Source organism: Giraffa tippelskirchi, chromosome 3 (genome assembly GCF_054371585.1).
Source record: "Giraffa tippelskirchi isolate mGirTip1 chromosome 3, T2T-mGirTip1v1.2.pri, whole genome shotgun sequence".
NCBI classification, from domain to species: domain Eukaryota; kingdom Metazoa; phylum Chordata; class Mammalia; order Artiodactyla; family Giraffidae; genus Giraffa; species Giraffa tippelskirchi.
The window spans coordinates 42,435,110-42,451,355 of NC_137277.1; the positions used below are offsets into that span (position 1 = coordinate 42,435,110).

General features: G+C 55.6%; 1 protein-coding gene across 19 annotated transcripts in view; it reads left to right on the forward strand.

Moving 5' to 3' along the window:
* MYO18A (myosin XVIIIA) overlaps positions 1-16,246 on the forward strand; it is a 100,723-nt gene that overhangs the window by 37,169 nt on the left and 47,308 nt on the right. For 2 of the 19 annotated variants that reach the window (XM_081580271.1, XM_081580274.1), the window contains exons 1-5: positions 6,366-6,559; positions 8,069-8,128; positions 10,566-11,207; positions 13,289-13,366; positions 14,547-14,582. The exons of 4 other annotated variants lie outside the window; for them this stretch is intronic. In XM_081580271.1, coding sequence (XP_081436397.1) covers positions 10,680-11,207; positions 13,289-13,366; positions 14,547-14,582 — 642 coding nt within the window. In that variant the 5' untranslated portion in view covers positions 6,366-6,559; positions 8,069-8,128; positions 10,566-10,679. Of the gene's footprint in view, positions 1-5,642; positions 5,773-6,365; positions 6,560-8,066; positions 8,129-10,565; positions 11,218-13,288; positions 13,367-14,546; positions 14,682-16,246 lie in introns of those variants that run through there. 13 more of the 19 variants (XM_081580279.1, XM_081580285.1, XM_081580270.1 and 10 more) reach the window with 12 other exon arrangements.

Consider the following 16,246-nt stretch of genomic DNA (forward strand, 5'->3'; position numbering starts at 1 on the left):
ATGTGGCTGAGGTAGGTGGGGAGGGAGGGGTCAGGCTCCTCTCTGGGCCTCTTGGTGGGGAGGGAATCCTCCATCCCGAAGCCTCTGCCTCTCAGAGGCGAGGGGCAGGGACTCCTGGGCCTGACTCATGACATCGGGAGTTTGGGAGGGGGCACCATCCCCTAAACCTCAGGGTCTGGGGACTATCAGTCACCCCACCTGCCGGGACACGCCTTCCCCATAAACCGTGAGTGCTCCAGGCCTTCATTCCTGGGAATGCTATTTCCTCCCGAAGCCCAGAACCCTAGCATCTCCCAGGCCTTTGGAAGTCCTGTCCCTGCGTTGTGTTGCCAGCAGAGCCCTCCGTCCCCCACCCCTCTTTCCTCCTGGTGAACAAGAGAGAGGGGCTTGAGAGGGCTGGTTTGGGGACTTGTCAGGGCTCCCCCCTCAGAGCCCCCGAGGGTGGGCTCAGCGTCGCCTCCTCCGTTTCTGTGAACCAGACACTCGAATGGGGCACAGATGGCATCTCGGGGATGCCCTGACCCTCTACAGGTCTCTTTTTTAGCAGAGATTACTTCAGAAGAGTAAGTTCCTTAAAAAAGCAAGTGAGGAGAAACATAGTTGCCTCCAGTGTGTTCTGCTCCCCCTATGCCACTCCTCCCGGCTACTAAGGATAAGGTTTTCAGTTGTGTCAGCACTTGGCTGAGTCTACGAGCTGGCCTGGCGGAGGTGAATCAGGAGCCTGAGATGTGCCCGAGAGCATTTGTGTCCCCCTGTGCCCAGAGCCTGCCCCGCCCCAGCCACAAAACTGGCACCAGCGCCGAGATGTGTGGGCGGGCTGGGGGTGGGGCCTGAGAGACTTCACACCCTGGGAGTGGGTGCTTCCTGCTTAACAGCCCACCCCACCCACCCCACCTTGGGGATACAGGTCCCTGGCACCAAGTCACAGACTTGGGGCCATGCACGATGATGGCCAGGCAGTTGGCAAAGTGCCCTGCAGGCAGGCAGTGAGGATCCCCAGAGAAGAGGGGCCCCCCAGCAGGTCTGGCCGTTGGGAGAGGAAGCCTGGGCCTTCTGCAACTGCAGTGCTGACAGGAAGACATCCCAGTGCACCTGCTTCCTCCAGGCTGGCCTGGCCGGCGGTGGCCTCGCACTCGGCGGCTTTCTGTTCCGCCCTGGGCCGGAGGAGGGCTCTCGCTGGAGGCTGGACTGAAGGGGCCAGGGTGTCCCTGCCAAACTCTTCTCCCCTTTCTCCTCTGGCAGCCTGGCCTTGAGGGCATTCCTGGCAGTAGCCCCCCCATCCCCCTCAGGCAGCTCAGTGTAAAGCTTATTGCAGTCATGGGCAGGTAGAGGGGTAAGGCCATCTCTGAAAAACCCCTGCTTTCTACCCAAACTGTTGCTCTGGCAGGAGGTGTTATGGGAGGTCAGTAACGCAGGTGAACCAAGGAAGAGAGGGAGCAGGGCTACCTTCTCTCCCCTAACATGAGCCTCTGAAGTTCCTGCTGGAGGACAGACCTGGATGTGGGTCCCAGTCAGCCACTTGCTCCTATGAGACCTTTGTTGTTGTTCAGTCACTAAGTCGTGTCTAACTCTGCAAACCCATGAGACCTTGGACAGGTCAGTTCTGAGCTTCCTTTTGCTCATTTGTAAACTAGGAATCATACTAGTATCTGCTTCAGAGGGATGTTGTGAGGATTAATTGAGATAATGCATGTCAACGGTTCAGCACAGTACCTGGCACTTAGTACATGCTCAATAAAGGCTAACTGTTCTTACTGATTTTCTTCCTTACACTGCCACCCTCCTCTCCTATCCTTAGATAAGTTGGTGCTAGGTTAGGACTAGCAGGGAGAGGGTCACCTGGGAGCTACCCTCTGCATTCAAATGGGATAGTGTTGGTAGAGGGGAGAGCTGCCAGGCTCTTTGGTCACAAGTGGCGGATCTTCTCTTCCTTTAGGCACTCAGTCTTGGGGTGTCCACTGCCCTTGGGGGCTTGCAGTGTGTGGATGTCTTGCATGGACACTTGGGCCTCAATGCATTTGCCCAGGCTGAGCACTCCATGCACCCACACCAGGAGGGTGCCTGGTGGGTGGAATGATTCTCCTAGGGGCATTTGTGCACCCATTCCCTCCTGCAAGGGACCCAGAGGATGATAAGTAAAGGGCGGATGGTCCTGCTTGTGATGCAGAGGGTGAGACCCAGCCTGCCCCAGCTCCCCCCACCCAACCCCAGCCTTGGAAGCTTTCAGGGTGGAGGGTAGATGGGTCTCTCCACAGATTTCTTGGATTTCCCCCCCTTGAGAACAAATGTTTTTGGCTGTTATCTCCTTGGCTTTTTCTTTTTTATGGAATGTTTTGCCATCTTTATAATAGAAATAAATAGTAAGTAACAAATACATAACACAATAAATACCAAGTGTTTCTATTGCACAATTTACAAGATTGTTATGATTACTGTTTGCTTACTATTTAGGTTCTAGTGTTTTTGATTGATGTTATTTTAGGAGGAGTTTTCCATATGGCTACATTGTCCACATATTTGTTAGTTTAAATGGCAACATAACAATGGATTGTACTGATTTAGCACAGTTTACCTGACCCCCTCCCACTCTAGGGAGTTAATTACTTCCAATTTAGGGCTATTATAGAGGGTGCATCTTTGCATAGGTTTGTATGTGTGTGTGTGGCAGGGTGGGGTGGGGGGGTTTCTCTTAAGTCAGCTCATTGCTTATACATTCCTGAAGATGGGATGACTACTATTGGCTCCGCAAAGAGCTACTAAGCAATTTCAGAGTGTCCTGCCCTCCCCTCATCCCCATGGCAATTGGGTTTACTATCTACTTATTGTTGCTAAATTTAGAGATTATATCTCCCTTGTTTTTCCCCACATCCCTGGGAATCGGGATGGACAAGCTTTATTCTTGATAATTTACAGCTGGCAGAAGAGACCAGATGGGAATAAGAGGTTTGTGCAGAGGACCCCCATTGCAGGACCGTCAGGCAGCAAACATCTATTAAGTGCCCACAGTATGATGAGTAAAACAGAGTCCTGCCCATGAGGGAATCACAGTCTGAAGAGTGAATCTAGGCAGCACAGGCAGCTCCCAAGATCCATCCTGGCTGTGAATCTCAGCGCTCCCACCCACCAGCTAGCAGACCCTCAGCACAGGACTTGCCTTCTCCATTTCCTTACCCAGAAAGTGGGTTGTTGTGAGGATTAGGTGAGCGTGAAGCCCCTACCACTGTGCTGGATACCACAGTGAGGATTTGGTGAGCCTTGGTTTCTCTCCCCTTCCCGGAAGAGAAGAGGCCAGGAGTGCCAGAGAGGCAGGAGGTGGCCAGAGCCTCAGAGAGTGGCGAGGTCGTGGTCCCTTGGCAAGTCCAGAAACTCAGTTTGGGCATGTTGAATGCTGGTAAGCTCCGCCCTCTCAATCTCTGCTTTGGCTGGACCCAGGCCTCCCGAAACTCGATGCTGACACAGATCTTAACCAGAGTTGGCCACTAAGGATGACTCAGCCCCTCTGACCCTGCCTGACACAGCAGAAAAGATGGGCCTCCAAGGGAGCCGCACAGGCTTGCAGCTGGAGCCACTGGGGTTGAAACCCCAGCTCCACCACTTACCAGCTTTGTGACTTCATCTCTGAGTCTTCTTCCCCGTCAGTAAAACGGGAATAATAATGGTTCTCCTGTCCTAAGGCTATAAGATTTATATACAAAAGTACACATAAAACACCTTTACAGGGCCCTTCTCATTGTAGGTGTTCCATGTTCAGTAATGAATGTTGTTGGAAATGTCTGAACTCACCAGACAGAGGACAGGTCAGAGAAGAGAGGCTGTTGCTCTCAGGCACCCTAGCTCCACAGAACCATTAGGTCTCAGTTCTGCTAGAGGAGCAGAGAGAGATGGATGTAGGTGACTGTAACAAAGATGCAGGTGACTGTAGCGGAGAGAGATAGATGTAGGTGACTATTGCAGAGAGAGATGCAGGTGACTGTAGCAGAAAGAGATGGATATAGGTGACTGTAATGGAGATGCAGGTGACTATAGCAGAGAGAGATGTAGGTGACTGTAACAGAGATGCAGGTGACCGTAGCACAGATGCAGGTGATTGTAGCAGAGATGCAGGTGACTGTAGCGGAGATGCTGCCACCATCTTTGGGACTGCATTCCTTACCTGTTCTCTGTGGGACAAAGACAGGTGTTTATTGATTCTAATTTTAGTTGAAATCTAGTGATAATGAAGAGAGGAAAAGATCCAGGCACTTGAGCACAGAAGCCATAGAAAAAATTTCCTCCAGTGAAAAGCCTACGTCTGTGGTTGGAAGGATGCTCCTGAGGAGTGGCTGATGTGGAGGCAGCCCAGTGTCCTCAGAGCCTGAGGCTGACGGGCTCCTCTCTGGACACATGGGAGAGCTGGAGAAGGGCATCCGAGAATGAGGATGAATTAAACAAGCCAAGTTAAAATCTCGAATATGACCTGATAATAGGGTAGAAGCTTCCCTGGTGGCTCAGTGGTCAAGAATGTGCCTGCCAATGCAGGAGACAAAGGTTCGATCCCTGGGTTAGGGAGATCCCCTGGAGAGGGAAATGGCAACCCACTCCAGTATTCTTGCCTGGAAAATCCCATGGACAGAGGAGCCTGTGGTGTACAGTCCATGGGGTCACAGAAGAATTGGATACAACTTAGCCACTAAACAGCAACGAATAGGATAGAAGTAAAGCAAATTAAAAATAATTCACTGAAGACAAAATACTCTTTTTCTTTGCTATGAATTCATGATAAGTAAGAATAAGAGTGATGGGCTTCCCTGGTGGCTCAGTGATAAAGAATCTGCCTGCAGTATAGGAGATGCAGGTTCAACCCTGAGTTGGGAAGATCCCCCAGAGAAGGAAGTGGCAACCCTCTCCAGTATTCTTGCCTGGGAAGTCCCATGGACAGAGGAGCCTGGAGGGCTACAGTCTATGGGGTCGAAAAGAGTCGAACATGACTTGGCAACTAAACAATAACAAGAATAAGAATGAACCAGTTTAAACTCCCCTGACTTGAAGAGATTCTTGAGATGACACCTCTCCCTGGGCTGAGGCAGATTCCACCTGTTGAGTTTCAGGAGGACTCACTCTGGCTTCTAAACCCCGGACGGGGCAGCTGTGTTGTTGTTGTTCACCAGGCCTCCTACCCTTGGCAGGTGCTGGTGAGTTGCAGGTAAAAGGCAAAGCCAGGAGTCCTAGTCCTTCCTTAATCCCCTCCTGGTTCCCAGGCCTGCAGGTTCACTGAATTAAGGGCTTGCATGAAAATCTCATGGACTGAGAAGCCTGGCGGGTTATAATCCATGAGATTGCAAAGAGCTGGACACGACTGAACATGCACACACGTGCCTGTCCTCACCCCAATTCCTAGGGTACCAGACCTAGAAAAGACTTTAGCCACTGCCTGGACTAGCCCATCCCCTAATGCCGTGGAGAGGCCCAGAAAGGTGAAGCGGTTTATTCAAGGACACACAGCTGCCCGGGACAGGAAGGTCGAGGTCCTGTACCTCACTTTGTGTTCTCTTTCCTCTAATCTTTTATTCCTTACTCCTTCTCTGACCTTTTGAGCTTTGTAATCCTTCCCCCTCCACTCCATTCTTCCTTTCCCCTGTGGCCCACAGTCTTTGTCCCGGCAGGTCCTGGTCTTTAGGAAGACTCCAAGCCCCTGAGAGAGTCTGCCCCCGTTTCTTCTCTGACCCAGGCTGTGGGCTGCTTTCGGCACCATGGCCTTTTCATCAAGGTTTGCCTTCTGGGAGCAAAAGGAAAGTTATATTTCAAAATTTTTGTGCTTTTTTTTCCTCTATGCTTGGCATGGCGTGTGCAGGCAGGAGACTGGCTGGTGGGAGAGGGAGCTTTGGGACCTGGCAATGGACTGGGGCATGTGTATTGGGGGGTTGGGAAGAAGGATCAGGGGGGCCGTGAACTCCTTCTTCTTGCCTGGATGGGCTCCTCTTCTGGGTCATGCTCCTCCCCTGAGCTCCACCTCTGGTAAGCCGAGATGCCTTTTGTCCCATGAGTGCCCCTCCAAGTTAACCCCTCATGCCCTCTGCACCCCGCCGCTGCTCTGACTCACCCCTGGGCACTTGAGCTGCTGTGAAGGGGCCGCTGGGAATGGCTTTGGCTCTGAGGCCTCAGAACTGGGTCTCCCCGAATCTGGGGTCTGTGATGGGAAGGGCAAGAAGGAGCCAGGAATAGGGAGCCGGGCCAGTTGGCTGCCTGGGGCCAGAGGGTGATTCAGGCTGCAGACCTGCGCGTGCCTTTGTGCTGTGCACAGTCCCCAGCTGGGCAATGACCTCCAGCAAACAGAACCCTCTGGTGGGGGAGGGGCGGTGAGTCACCCTCAGGCTAAATCCAGACCTGAGCTCAGAGCTGGGTCTGGTGTCCCAGCCATCTCAGGGGGCTGCCATGCCTCGCCACTTGGGAAAGACCCCTGGGGCCCCAAGCTTGAGCCACCCAGAAGGAAGACAGACTTGGAGCTGGTGAAGGACACGGAGTGGACTTGGAGTCTGGGCCATCACTGGGCCCAAGCTAACAGCACTGCGTGCCGTAATGAGTGTGTCTGGGTGGTGTGTGAACACTCGCTGACCCTCTAACCTGTGTGCCCGGGAGCTAATGCACGGTGTGATGGGGGATGGGCGGCATGGGCCTTTGCAGGACGTCAGGTACAGACCTAGACTCTCCTTCCTTTCCTCTCCACCAGCCCCTCTCTGCCTGTTCTCTGCTCCAGTCCCAAATTTCTAAAGTTGTGGCATCCGCTGTGATGAATAATGGCTTTTTCCTTCTGTCCGTGGCAGTGTGAACTAACTTTGAATCTTGAGCCCACTGAAAATAGCTCTATGGGCTATTAGCTTTAAAACTGCAGCAGCCATCACGCTGGTCAGTGCCCCCAGGCATTGCTAATTAGAGCTCAAAATTAGCCTCTGACCCTAGTTACACATGGAGAGCCCCCCAGGTGGATAATTAAAATGATTCTGCATGTGTTTCTAAGGTTCTTTTCCTTTAGGAATCAAGGACACCTTCCCATGCTCCTGTCCCTGGTGACAGATCTGTCTTTTTCCTCTATTCCTAACTGACTGGGGAAAGAGAGAAATGAAAGCCACTGGGCTGCCTGAGCTTTTGAAGGGAGGGAAGCTAGTGAGGGGGAGAGGAGAAGGCTCACCCAGACCGGAGGCCTGGCCCTCTGGATCTGTTCTGAGCCAGGCTCTGAGCTGAAAGAACCATCAGAGCGGCCATAGTGTCTATTCTTTTCCCAGATACGTTATGGTCGCTGCCGTCTGCCCCTGACTCTGCTCCTCCTCTCTAACTCAGGCCAGCCAGCTCCCAGGCCGGGCACAGACCCCAGAGCCCAGGCATCTTTCCTCCTTTCCCCCCTTCCACCCCTCCCCAACCTTGGGGTTGCCTCCCTCAACTGCATGGTTGGCAGAGTTCTGTGGGTCTGAGGTTGGGAAGATATCTGGTCTCCTGAATTCCTGCCTCTGCCCGACTTCCTGTCTCCAGCCAGAGCTCAGCTGGCTGGTGGGAAAGGTATGCAGACTGTGCTGGGGAAATCGTACTGACCTAGAGGCCAGCCTGATTGGGCCGCCTATTCACCCCACACTGAGCTCTGCCGGCTCCATACACTGGAGTTCTTCCCCCGCCTCAGTCCCAGGGTCAGGGGGCTCTTGTTCAGACCACCTCCTGTTTGAGCTGGGAATGGCTCTTGTAGTTCAGCCTGAGTTGAACTCGCTGGATGCTTCCTATAAGCAAGGCCATGATGTCACTATCATGGGTGGACCTCTGTAGGCAGCCCACGTGGGCCACATGTTCGATCAGTGAGGGCAAAGGATCCGTGGCTTTAATCCCCCACAGAGATGCTTCATTCTTGAAGCTGTCACTGGACAATCTTGACCCCAGGGTGGGATAACTGTTGCCCAGGTCCGGAGCCCCAGGACTCCTAAGCACTCAGAAGCTCTGCCTCTCCGAGGGAGCGACAGCTTGGATGTTTTCCTCCTGTGCTTTCACTGCCGGGTTTCCCTACCCTGACCTCTGACCTGCCAGTGACTTCTTCTGTCTGCTTCCTCAGGTTAAAGAGGAGGACAAAGCTCTCCCGAAGCCTGGCCCTCCTGCCAAAGAGGAAGGGGCTGTAAGTGGTTCTCCCAGACCCGTGTGTGTGTGTGTGTGTGAGAAAGAGAGAGAGAGAAAGTGAGTGAGTGAGTGAGTTGTGTGTCCAGGCGGGCTGTGTCTGGGAGGCAGTTCCATGGAGCCGGCAGGCCTGCTAGCATGCCCCTTCCTGTGTGGGGTGGCTAGAGGGAAGGCCACTAAAGTGATGGGAAGAACAGCAAATGTCATGCCAACCTGGGGTGTGTGAAGGATATGGCAGTGCCAGGCATGTTGGGGACCTCTCCTTAACCCCCCTTCCTTCATTCCTTCCTATGGTCCTGGTTTCCTGAACTCTCTGGGGCTGGAGAGGCATGGGTGGGATCACTCTTAGGTGGGCGAGCGTCACATGAGAGCTCAGCTGTTGGGACTCTGTGTCCTGCTCTGGTGGTACAAGACAAGGTGGGGAGGGATCTCACTGCAGCTGCTGCCATCTCTTCCCAAGACCCCGTCAGCTGCTCGGTGCAGGCGACCCAGAGGCAGGTGCCAGCCACCCGGTGCCATAACCCCCACCAGTCATTCTGCCTCGGGACAGAGGCAGAATAAAGGGACAGAGACCCTGAATAAAGCTGGACACTTTTAAGGCAAGAGGGGAGAGGGTTCTACAGCAGCCAGGTCCAGAAATGTGCAGGTAGGCGAGGGCTGCTGTTGGCCCAGCGGGCAGGAGCGCCCAGGGCTCCGGGACAGCTGGGTCACAGAACAGATCCATACTTCGTTACCCCAGAAGGTGCCTGCCTTCCCCCTGTCCCCCTTCCTTGGGTGGAGATTTGATTAGCCAGGTGTTAACGGCTTCTACCTGATCTGTAAGCAGTCCTGCTAGGCCAGGGTGATTTCAAAGGGGTATGTTTGAGATCTGTGAGGGAGGGGCTTTAGAGCATGCCAGCTCTGGAGGGAGAATTAGATGTAAAGTGCTTAGAGGACTGCCTGGCACATAATAAGCTTCGTATGATGTTAGCAGTTACTAGCATCATCGTTGTCATCATCAGCTTCAGTTAGAGGGTGTGGGAGGAAAGCCAGAAGGGAGTGGAGCGTGGGACCCAGCAGCGGGGGTCACATCAGCTCTGCGGGGCCCTACATGCCACTGAACACTCTTGACCCAAGAGCTTGAGGAGGAGGCCCCTTCAAGGCCTCCCTTCCCCACCCCTGCACCAGGGCCACTCCTGCCGCTGAGGCCTGGGCTGAGGTCTCTTGGCTCAGCTCTGCTCAGGACATGGGTCTTAGTCCACAGGGCAGCCAGAGGTCTGTCCACTTCCCTGAGCACCTTCCTGCATTTCGGCAGAGTGGCTGCCAGCCCCTCTCAGAGGTTGGTACCCAGGAACACCCTAGAACCAAGGTCACTGGGAGGACTCAAGCACATCTCATGAATGGCAGGGCCTTACTTGACCAGCAAGGGGCCCCCAGGTTGACCTGGCTGCCCCAGGCAGGGTGGCCGTCTTTGCAGGAAACTGCCCTGCCATACTACCCAGCCTAGTCTCCCCTGCCCAGTGGCAATCCCTCGGGACCGCAGATTGTCCCCACCAGGCAGAATGTCACAGCATCTCTGGGGGACTCCTGGGTGTCCAGAAGTGGGCTGAGCCAGGGCCCCAGCTCTGAGCAGAGTGGAGCTGTGGTTGCTTGAGTGCTTAACCCTTTGAGTGCCGCAGCTGCCCCCTCTTCCTCCTGTTATTCCCCATGCACACTCTGGGAGCCAGGAGGTCTTCAGCCCTTGAGAGGTTTGCACAAGGAAAACAGCAGGGAGAGTGGCAGAAAACAGGCTGAGGTGGAAGCTTCCTGGGCCAGCACTGGTTTTCCGCAGCCCTGGAGAGCGCGGGTGAGGGGCGGATGGTGGCCACAGACCAGAGGAGTCGGGAAGGAGGAGGCTTGGCATGTCTGAGGGCTGAGAATTCCTTCCTGGCTGTGGTTTTCATTGGGATGGGCAGGCTCTGGCGCTGACTGCTGAGAAAGCCAGGTCATAGGAGGACCACAGAGGCAGGAAGCCCCAGAGGTAGGCGCAGGATTCAATGGTAGGAATGGATGTTTGGCCTCACCGTGCTACATCTCTGCTGTGTTTGGGCTGTGAGAGAGTGGGCTTCCCTGGATCCGAGCTTGACTGCTATCCTGACGGAAGCCCATAATGCTGGGGTGCCTCCTGGGCCTTTGGATATCCTGTGCGGGCCTCTCAAAGCTCAGCCTGGAGATAGACAGCAGGTGACCTGCCTGTGCTCTGTGGGAGAGAGAAGCTAAACTCTTCGATGCAATTGTTCTGTCTGGAAGATAGAACGTGGGCTTCCTGGGGCGGCCTCTTGGAGCTTGTGTTGTCTGTTGAATGAATGGAAGGTCTCCTCCATGACCAGGCGTGAGGGCACGCCTCTTACTTCCTCTGGGTAGGGTGGGCAGGGACACAGGCCTGCTGCTAATGTCTCCTTGTATTTGTGTGACTGTAGCCAGAGGGCAGCTCAAAGGTCAGCAGTGGCCCATCTAAGAGTCCTCAGCCTTCCACCAGCCCTGTGCCCTCCGAGCCTCCCCAGAGAGCCAAGAGCCCCGTGTCCACCCCAGCCATGAATGGCCCGGCGGCTACCTCAGCGGACAGCCCCAGCGAGGAGGCCCAGGGCCTGTCCCGGAAGAGGGTGGCGAACGCAGTGAGGAAGGTGGTGAGCAGGGTGCTGCCTGGTGAGGAGCCTGGGAGCGCCAAGGAGCCTCCGGGCAGAGGGGTCCGATCCCCTGAGCATCCAGCTCGAGGCAAGAAGGGAGAAAAGGCAGCCCCTGGCCCCAAGCCACCACCCCCTCCTGCACCCCCTGCTCCGCCTAAGCCCGAAGCAAAGAAGGAGGCACCCAAGGATGAGCTCTCCATGGGCCTGCGGAGCCTGATGTCCCGGGGCCGGGGCAAGGACCACAAGCCTCGTGGCAGGCAGTCTCCTGGGAAGGCGGAGAAGCCCTCCAGCCAGGAGCCAGGCTCCTCGGGAAAACCAGGCTCCCCAGCCCCGCCAGAAGAGCTGGCGGACCCAGGCTCTGCTGGCCCAAACCTCAAGTTGAACCTCACTGGATTGCAGCCGAACAAGTCAGCAGTCCCTGACGCGCAGCAGGAGGTACCTGAGTGTGTCACTAACCGCCCGGTCCCCTCACTGCCCTCGATGGAGGGCTGGCAGTCAGCTTCCCCAGGCTCTTTTGCACAAGCCCCGCATGACTGCAAAGAAGCTGGGCCCGGGCCACGTGCCGATGGCAGGGCTGCATGGCTTTCCTTTACGAACGCCAGAACCCAGGGGCCCTGTTGACCGCGTGGAGCTGCTCTTTTCTCACTCTTGCGTGGGAGGCAGGGCCTGGCCCTGAGCCCTGCACCATGTCAGTGGGAGATGCCACACCCCAAGCCGCTGGTCAGAGTCTTAGCAGATCGCTGTGAGGGTAGAAAGAATTTCTGAGGTCAGGTGGCCTGTGCTCACACCTTGCCCCCAGCCCCTCACTCCTGTGGGCCCTCAGCATCTCTGAGCCTTCCTCTGTCGCATGGGGTTCACATCCATCTACCGTCTCTCCTCTGAAGCCCTTGGGGCCACAAGCATTTTGGAAATGAGTGAGTTTTGTATTTGGGAGTGTCATATGATGTACATAATGAGCAGCAACCCGTGACCAAATACATTATTTCCACGAGGAAACGATGACTCGGCTCAGTGGTAAAGAACCCACCTGCCAGGGCAGGAGACTCAGGTTCGATCCCTGAGTTGGGAAGATCCCCTGGAAAAGGAAATGGCAACCCACTCCAGTATTCTGGCCGGGGAAACCCCATGGACAGAGGAGCCTGGCGGGCCGCAGTCCATAGGGGTCGCAGAGAGTCAGCCACGCCTAAGTGAGCACATAGTGATGCTGATAACAGTGCTTGTTGATGCCACCCCTGCCCTCACGGCTTCTTCAGGCCTGGACAGCTGTCCCCTGCTGTCCCCTCTGGCAGCAGAACTCTTGAGGAACTCTAGGCCTGAGCGGCAAAGGAGCACAGTGGTCCCCCTTTGGATCTGGGGTTCCCATCTCTCCACAGAGTGCCCTCCGGGTGGGACAGGAAGCTGAGAGGCACGGGGAGGACTGAGGACGATCCATCCAGCCCCTTTCCCTGGAAGGTGATGCCTGCTTGGCTGGTCCTTGGGTTGGGGGGCATTTCTCTTCAAGCTTTGCCATTTTGTGAACCCTTCTGGGGCCTCATGGAGTTGCATAGGGGAGTGGGGTACGTGCCAAGTTTCACTACCGCTTCTCTGTGCTCCTTCTGGCTGGAAGGGGACAGTCGGGGATGTGGGGGCAGGGCACTGCCTAAAGGCCTGTCCTGTCCCCCAGGCCCTAGAGGCCTGCCTCTGACTGCTACCTGCTAGGATTCCTAAGGTCCCAGACCCGCCTTGCCCCCCATTCCATTCTTCCTGGGCTTTGCAGAACTGAGAGGGAAGCAGCCGCAGCTCTTCCATCCCTCCTGGCCCACTCTGCCTCAGGGAAGTGACAACCTAGCACTCAGGAGTTGGCAGGGGCATTTTGGCCAGATGGGCTGGTCGTGAGGTGAACTGCTAGCCCCTAAGGAGAACCTCCAAGGAGCCAGAAAGGGTCATGTGCCTGGTCCTGGGCCGGCTGCCCTCCCTCTGGCTCTCTGGCCCCCTGCCTCTCTCTAGGGTGGAGTTGGGGCTGAGGTGGGCCTTGATCTGGAATTCAGCCATGTGTTTCCTGGGCCCGGGGTGGGGGCCAGAGGATGCATGGGAGAATGGGCCATCCAGGAGCTGAAAAATGGTGGAAAGAATTAACCCTGGAGCTCCCAGGCACCTTTTTTTTATTCTCATGCGTGAGTGCTAAGTTGCTTTAGTCATGGACTGTAGCCCACCAGGCTCCTCTGTCCATGGGATTGTCCAGGCAAGAATACTGGAGTGGGTTGCCACACCCTCCTCTAGGGGATCTTCCTCACCCAGGGATCGAACCTCTGTCTCCTACGACTCCTGCATTGCAGGCAAATTCTTTACCTCTGAGACAGCGGGGAAGCCCTTTTATTCTCATCTGATAGCTTAAAAGCTTAAAGTGGTGCCTTGCTTGCCTCGCTGACCTTATTCCACTTACCCACGGGGGTCCCAGTGGCTTCCTGAGCTAGAAGCTTGGTGTGCTGTGCCCCTAACGTTCCCGGGGCCAGGACTAATGGCGGTTTGACCTTTAGGCTGGAGCTGCCCCCGAGGTCTGGCTGACCCCCGCAGAGGAGGCCCACCGGCGGCTCGAGAGGATCTTCACAGCTCCAGTAATGCCGCCTCTCATGTGTAGTTCCCAGTCCCTGGTCTCTTTGCGGGGGATGCCGGCCTGACTGTGTGTGTCCGTGTGTGTAGGAGCACCCGACCATGGAAGGGGGGCTCCCTGGTGGCCTGGAGGCCCTCACGTGGGCTTCCCATGTGGAGAAATGAGAGAAGGGCACGGCGGGGGTCTGAGCACAGAGAGGCCTGTTCCTCCTGGGAACCCATGGGAGGGGCCCCTCTTGGCTGGAGATCCAGCCCGCTCCTCTGGCCCCGGTCTCTTGCCCTGGAGGGCCTGTCTCGGTGCCAGGACCTGGTGGGTGCGAGGCAGGGAGCAGTCACTCTCCTGTTTTGATCAAGCCCTGATTCTCCAGACCCACGTGGGGCTCTGAACTCCTTGCCCATTTCTCACAGGCAAGGTCCAAGGCCTGGCTGCCTCCCCTTCGTGTCTAGAAAGGCCTTGGAGTAACCAGATCGAGATGGGGAGGTGGAGGCTGGCCACAGGCTCTGTCCACAGTCTGTGGTCCTTGGGCAGCTGGCAGGTGCACCTGGATAGATGCAGCCTCTGCGTCCTGTGGGGCGGGAGTGGTGCAGGGGTGCTGTGGGACTTTGAAGAAGGGGTCCTAGACATAGAGCTGCTGATGGTCTTGTTTGATGAGCTACGCAGGGGTGGCAGCTCTGAAAGACCACCCTTGGCATGGGGAGTGGCACCCTTGGGTGGGTATTTGGAGGCCAGGGACAGCCCGTGCTGGGGTCTGGTGGCTACAGGGGAGCTAGACTAGGCAGTTCCCGGGAGATCAGGCCACAGGCTCCCCAGGGTCTCGGGCCCTGCGGATGGTGAGATGGCCTGGCCTAGCAACACAAAAGAGGAGGCTGTTTCAGAGTGGACTAGATGGCCAGCCCAGGAGAGACTGTGGCCAGAGGCAGGGAGGCTGCCACCTGCCACAGGGAACGACTGATCAGAGCATCTGCACTAAGGAGTCTGATGGTGACAAGTGTTTCTTCACCACCCAGGGCCTCTCCGTACCTGGCTACAATGCACCTGCCCCAGCCAGCCCCCTCACCTATTGGTGCTGCGTTCCTCTTCTCCCCTACTTGGCCTGGGGTGCTTGCTGAAGGGGACACGCGGACAGCCTACTTGTCTTCACTCCTCTTCTCTGTCTCTCTTTCTCCTTTGCCTGCTGCTGGCAGCTGGACCCTGAGGCCGCCTCTCCTGCCCACAGCCAGGTAGGGCACTCCTGCCCCCCTCGGGAGCCCTCCGGTGACCACCCGCCACCCCCAGCCTGTACCTGGGCTGGCGTCTGTGCTCGGGCCTCGTGCTGGAGTGTAAGGCCTCTTTCCCCTTCTGGCTCCCAGCTGGTATCTAGGGGGACCCCCTGGGGGAGGTGATGCCGGGAGCTGGACATGGGCCCGCCACTCTGTGTCCGGCCCTGGAGGAGCATCTAGGCCTCTGTGGCGTGACGTTCTCAGCCACTGAAGTCCAAGGGCCTGGCCAGAGTGTCAGTTCCTAGCTGTTTCAGTTTCCGCTGTCTCTGGGTGTGTGTCTTTGCTCAGTCGTGTCCGACTCTGTGTGACCCTGTGGACTGTAGCCCTCCAGGCTCCTCTGCCCATGGGATTCTCCAGGCAAGAATACTGGAGTGGGTTGCCATGCCTTCCTCCAAGGGATCTTCCCGACCCAGGGATCGAACCCGAGGCTCCTGTGGCTCTGGTTCTGGGTAGAGAAAGCTGAAAAGACTGAATCTCTACCGCGCGCCCCCACCCCCACCTCCGCCCCCACCCCCACTCTGGAGTCTGAAGAAGTGCTTCCTCTGTCTCCCCCTGCTGGCCAGTGTGGGAACCTCTAGTCGGATTAGCCCTAAAGGAGTTAGTTGAGTTAGAGGCCCTTATCTTTTGATGTCATCAGTGGCCAAACATCTGACCCCTACAACATGCCCATTCAAGACAAAAGTTTCACCTGTCTCATGATATTTTTTAAAGTAATTTTGTTTTATAAAGGCAACTTTTTTCAAATATAAATATCTAGCCTTTTTATTTTATTTATTTATTTATTTTTATAAATTTATTTATTTTAGTTGGGGGCTAATTACTTTACAATATTGTAATAGTTTTTGCCATACACTGACATGAATCAGCCATGGGTTTACATGTGTTCCCCTTCCTGGACCCCCCACCCACCTCCCTCCCCATCCCATCCCTCTGGGTCATCCCATTGCCCCGGCCCTGAGCCTTTGTCTCATGCATTCCATATATATGCATTAGTATACTGTATTGTTTTTTTTAAGATGTCTTATAACGCTGGCAGCCCCATGGTGGTGATCCTCCTGTTGGAGGGGCAATTTCACTGGTCCGCGATGTGCAGAGTCTAGAGACCGCTGTTAGCCAGCTTTCTGACTCTATAGTCCGGGAGGGCTGAAGCAAGGGAGAGGAGTGATCTGAAGCTGGAATCCACTCTGGGAGTAGGACCCAGATCCTTTTCTTTCAGCTCCAAGAAATGTAACAGAGAACATACTTATTATTTTTCCTTGTCCTTTCTTATCCCTCACCCAGGGCATCAGTATTACAGAGCAGTGTCTATGCCTTGGCCCCAGGCCTCATGAGGACGGAGGATGGGAGACTAATTGTACCTCTGAGCGTGGGGGAACCCCCAGAGAGTTAGGGGTTAGGGCTAGTTTGAGGACTGCTCATCCCCTGGGGGGGGGTGTGACCATTTCCCCACAAGATCACTGGATGAATCCTGCTGCCCTTTTGCCCACAAGACAAAAGGACCCTGATGGGCCCTGGGGGCCGAGCCTCTCTCCTGTTTGCCCAGCTTCCCCAGGCACCATTTCTGCCCAGCTCCAGTCATCTTAGGGGGTGCCAGGTTTGGCAGCCCCACACCCTGACAGTACCTG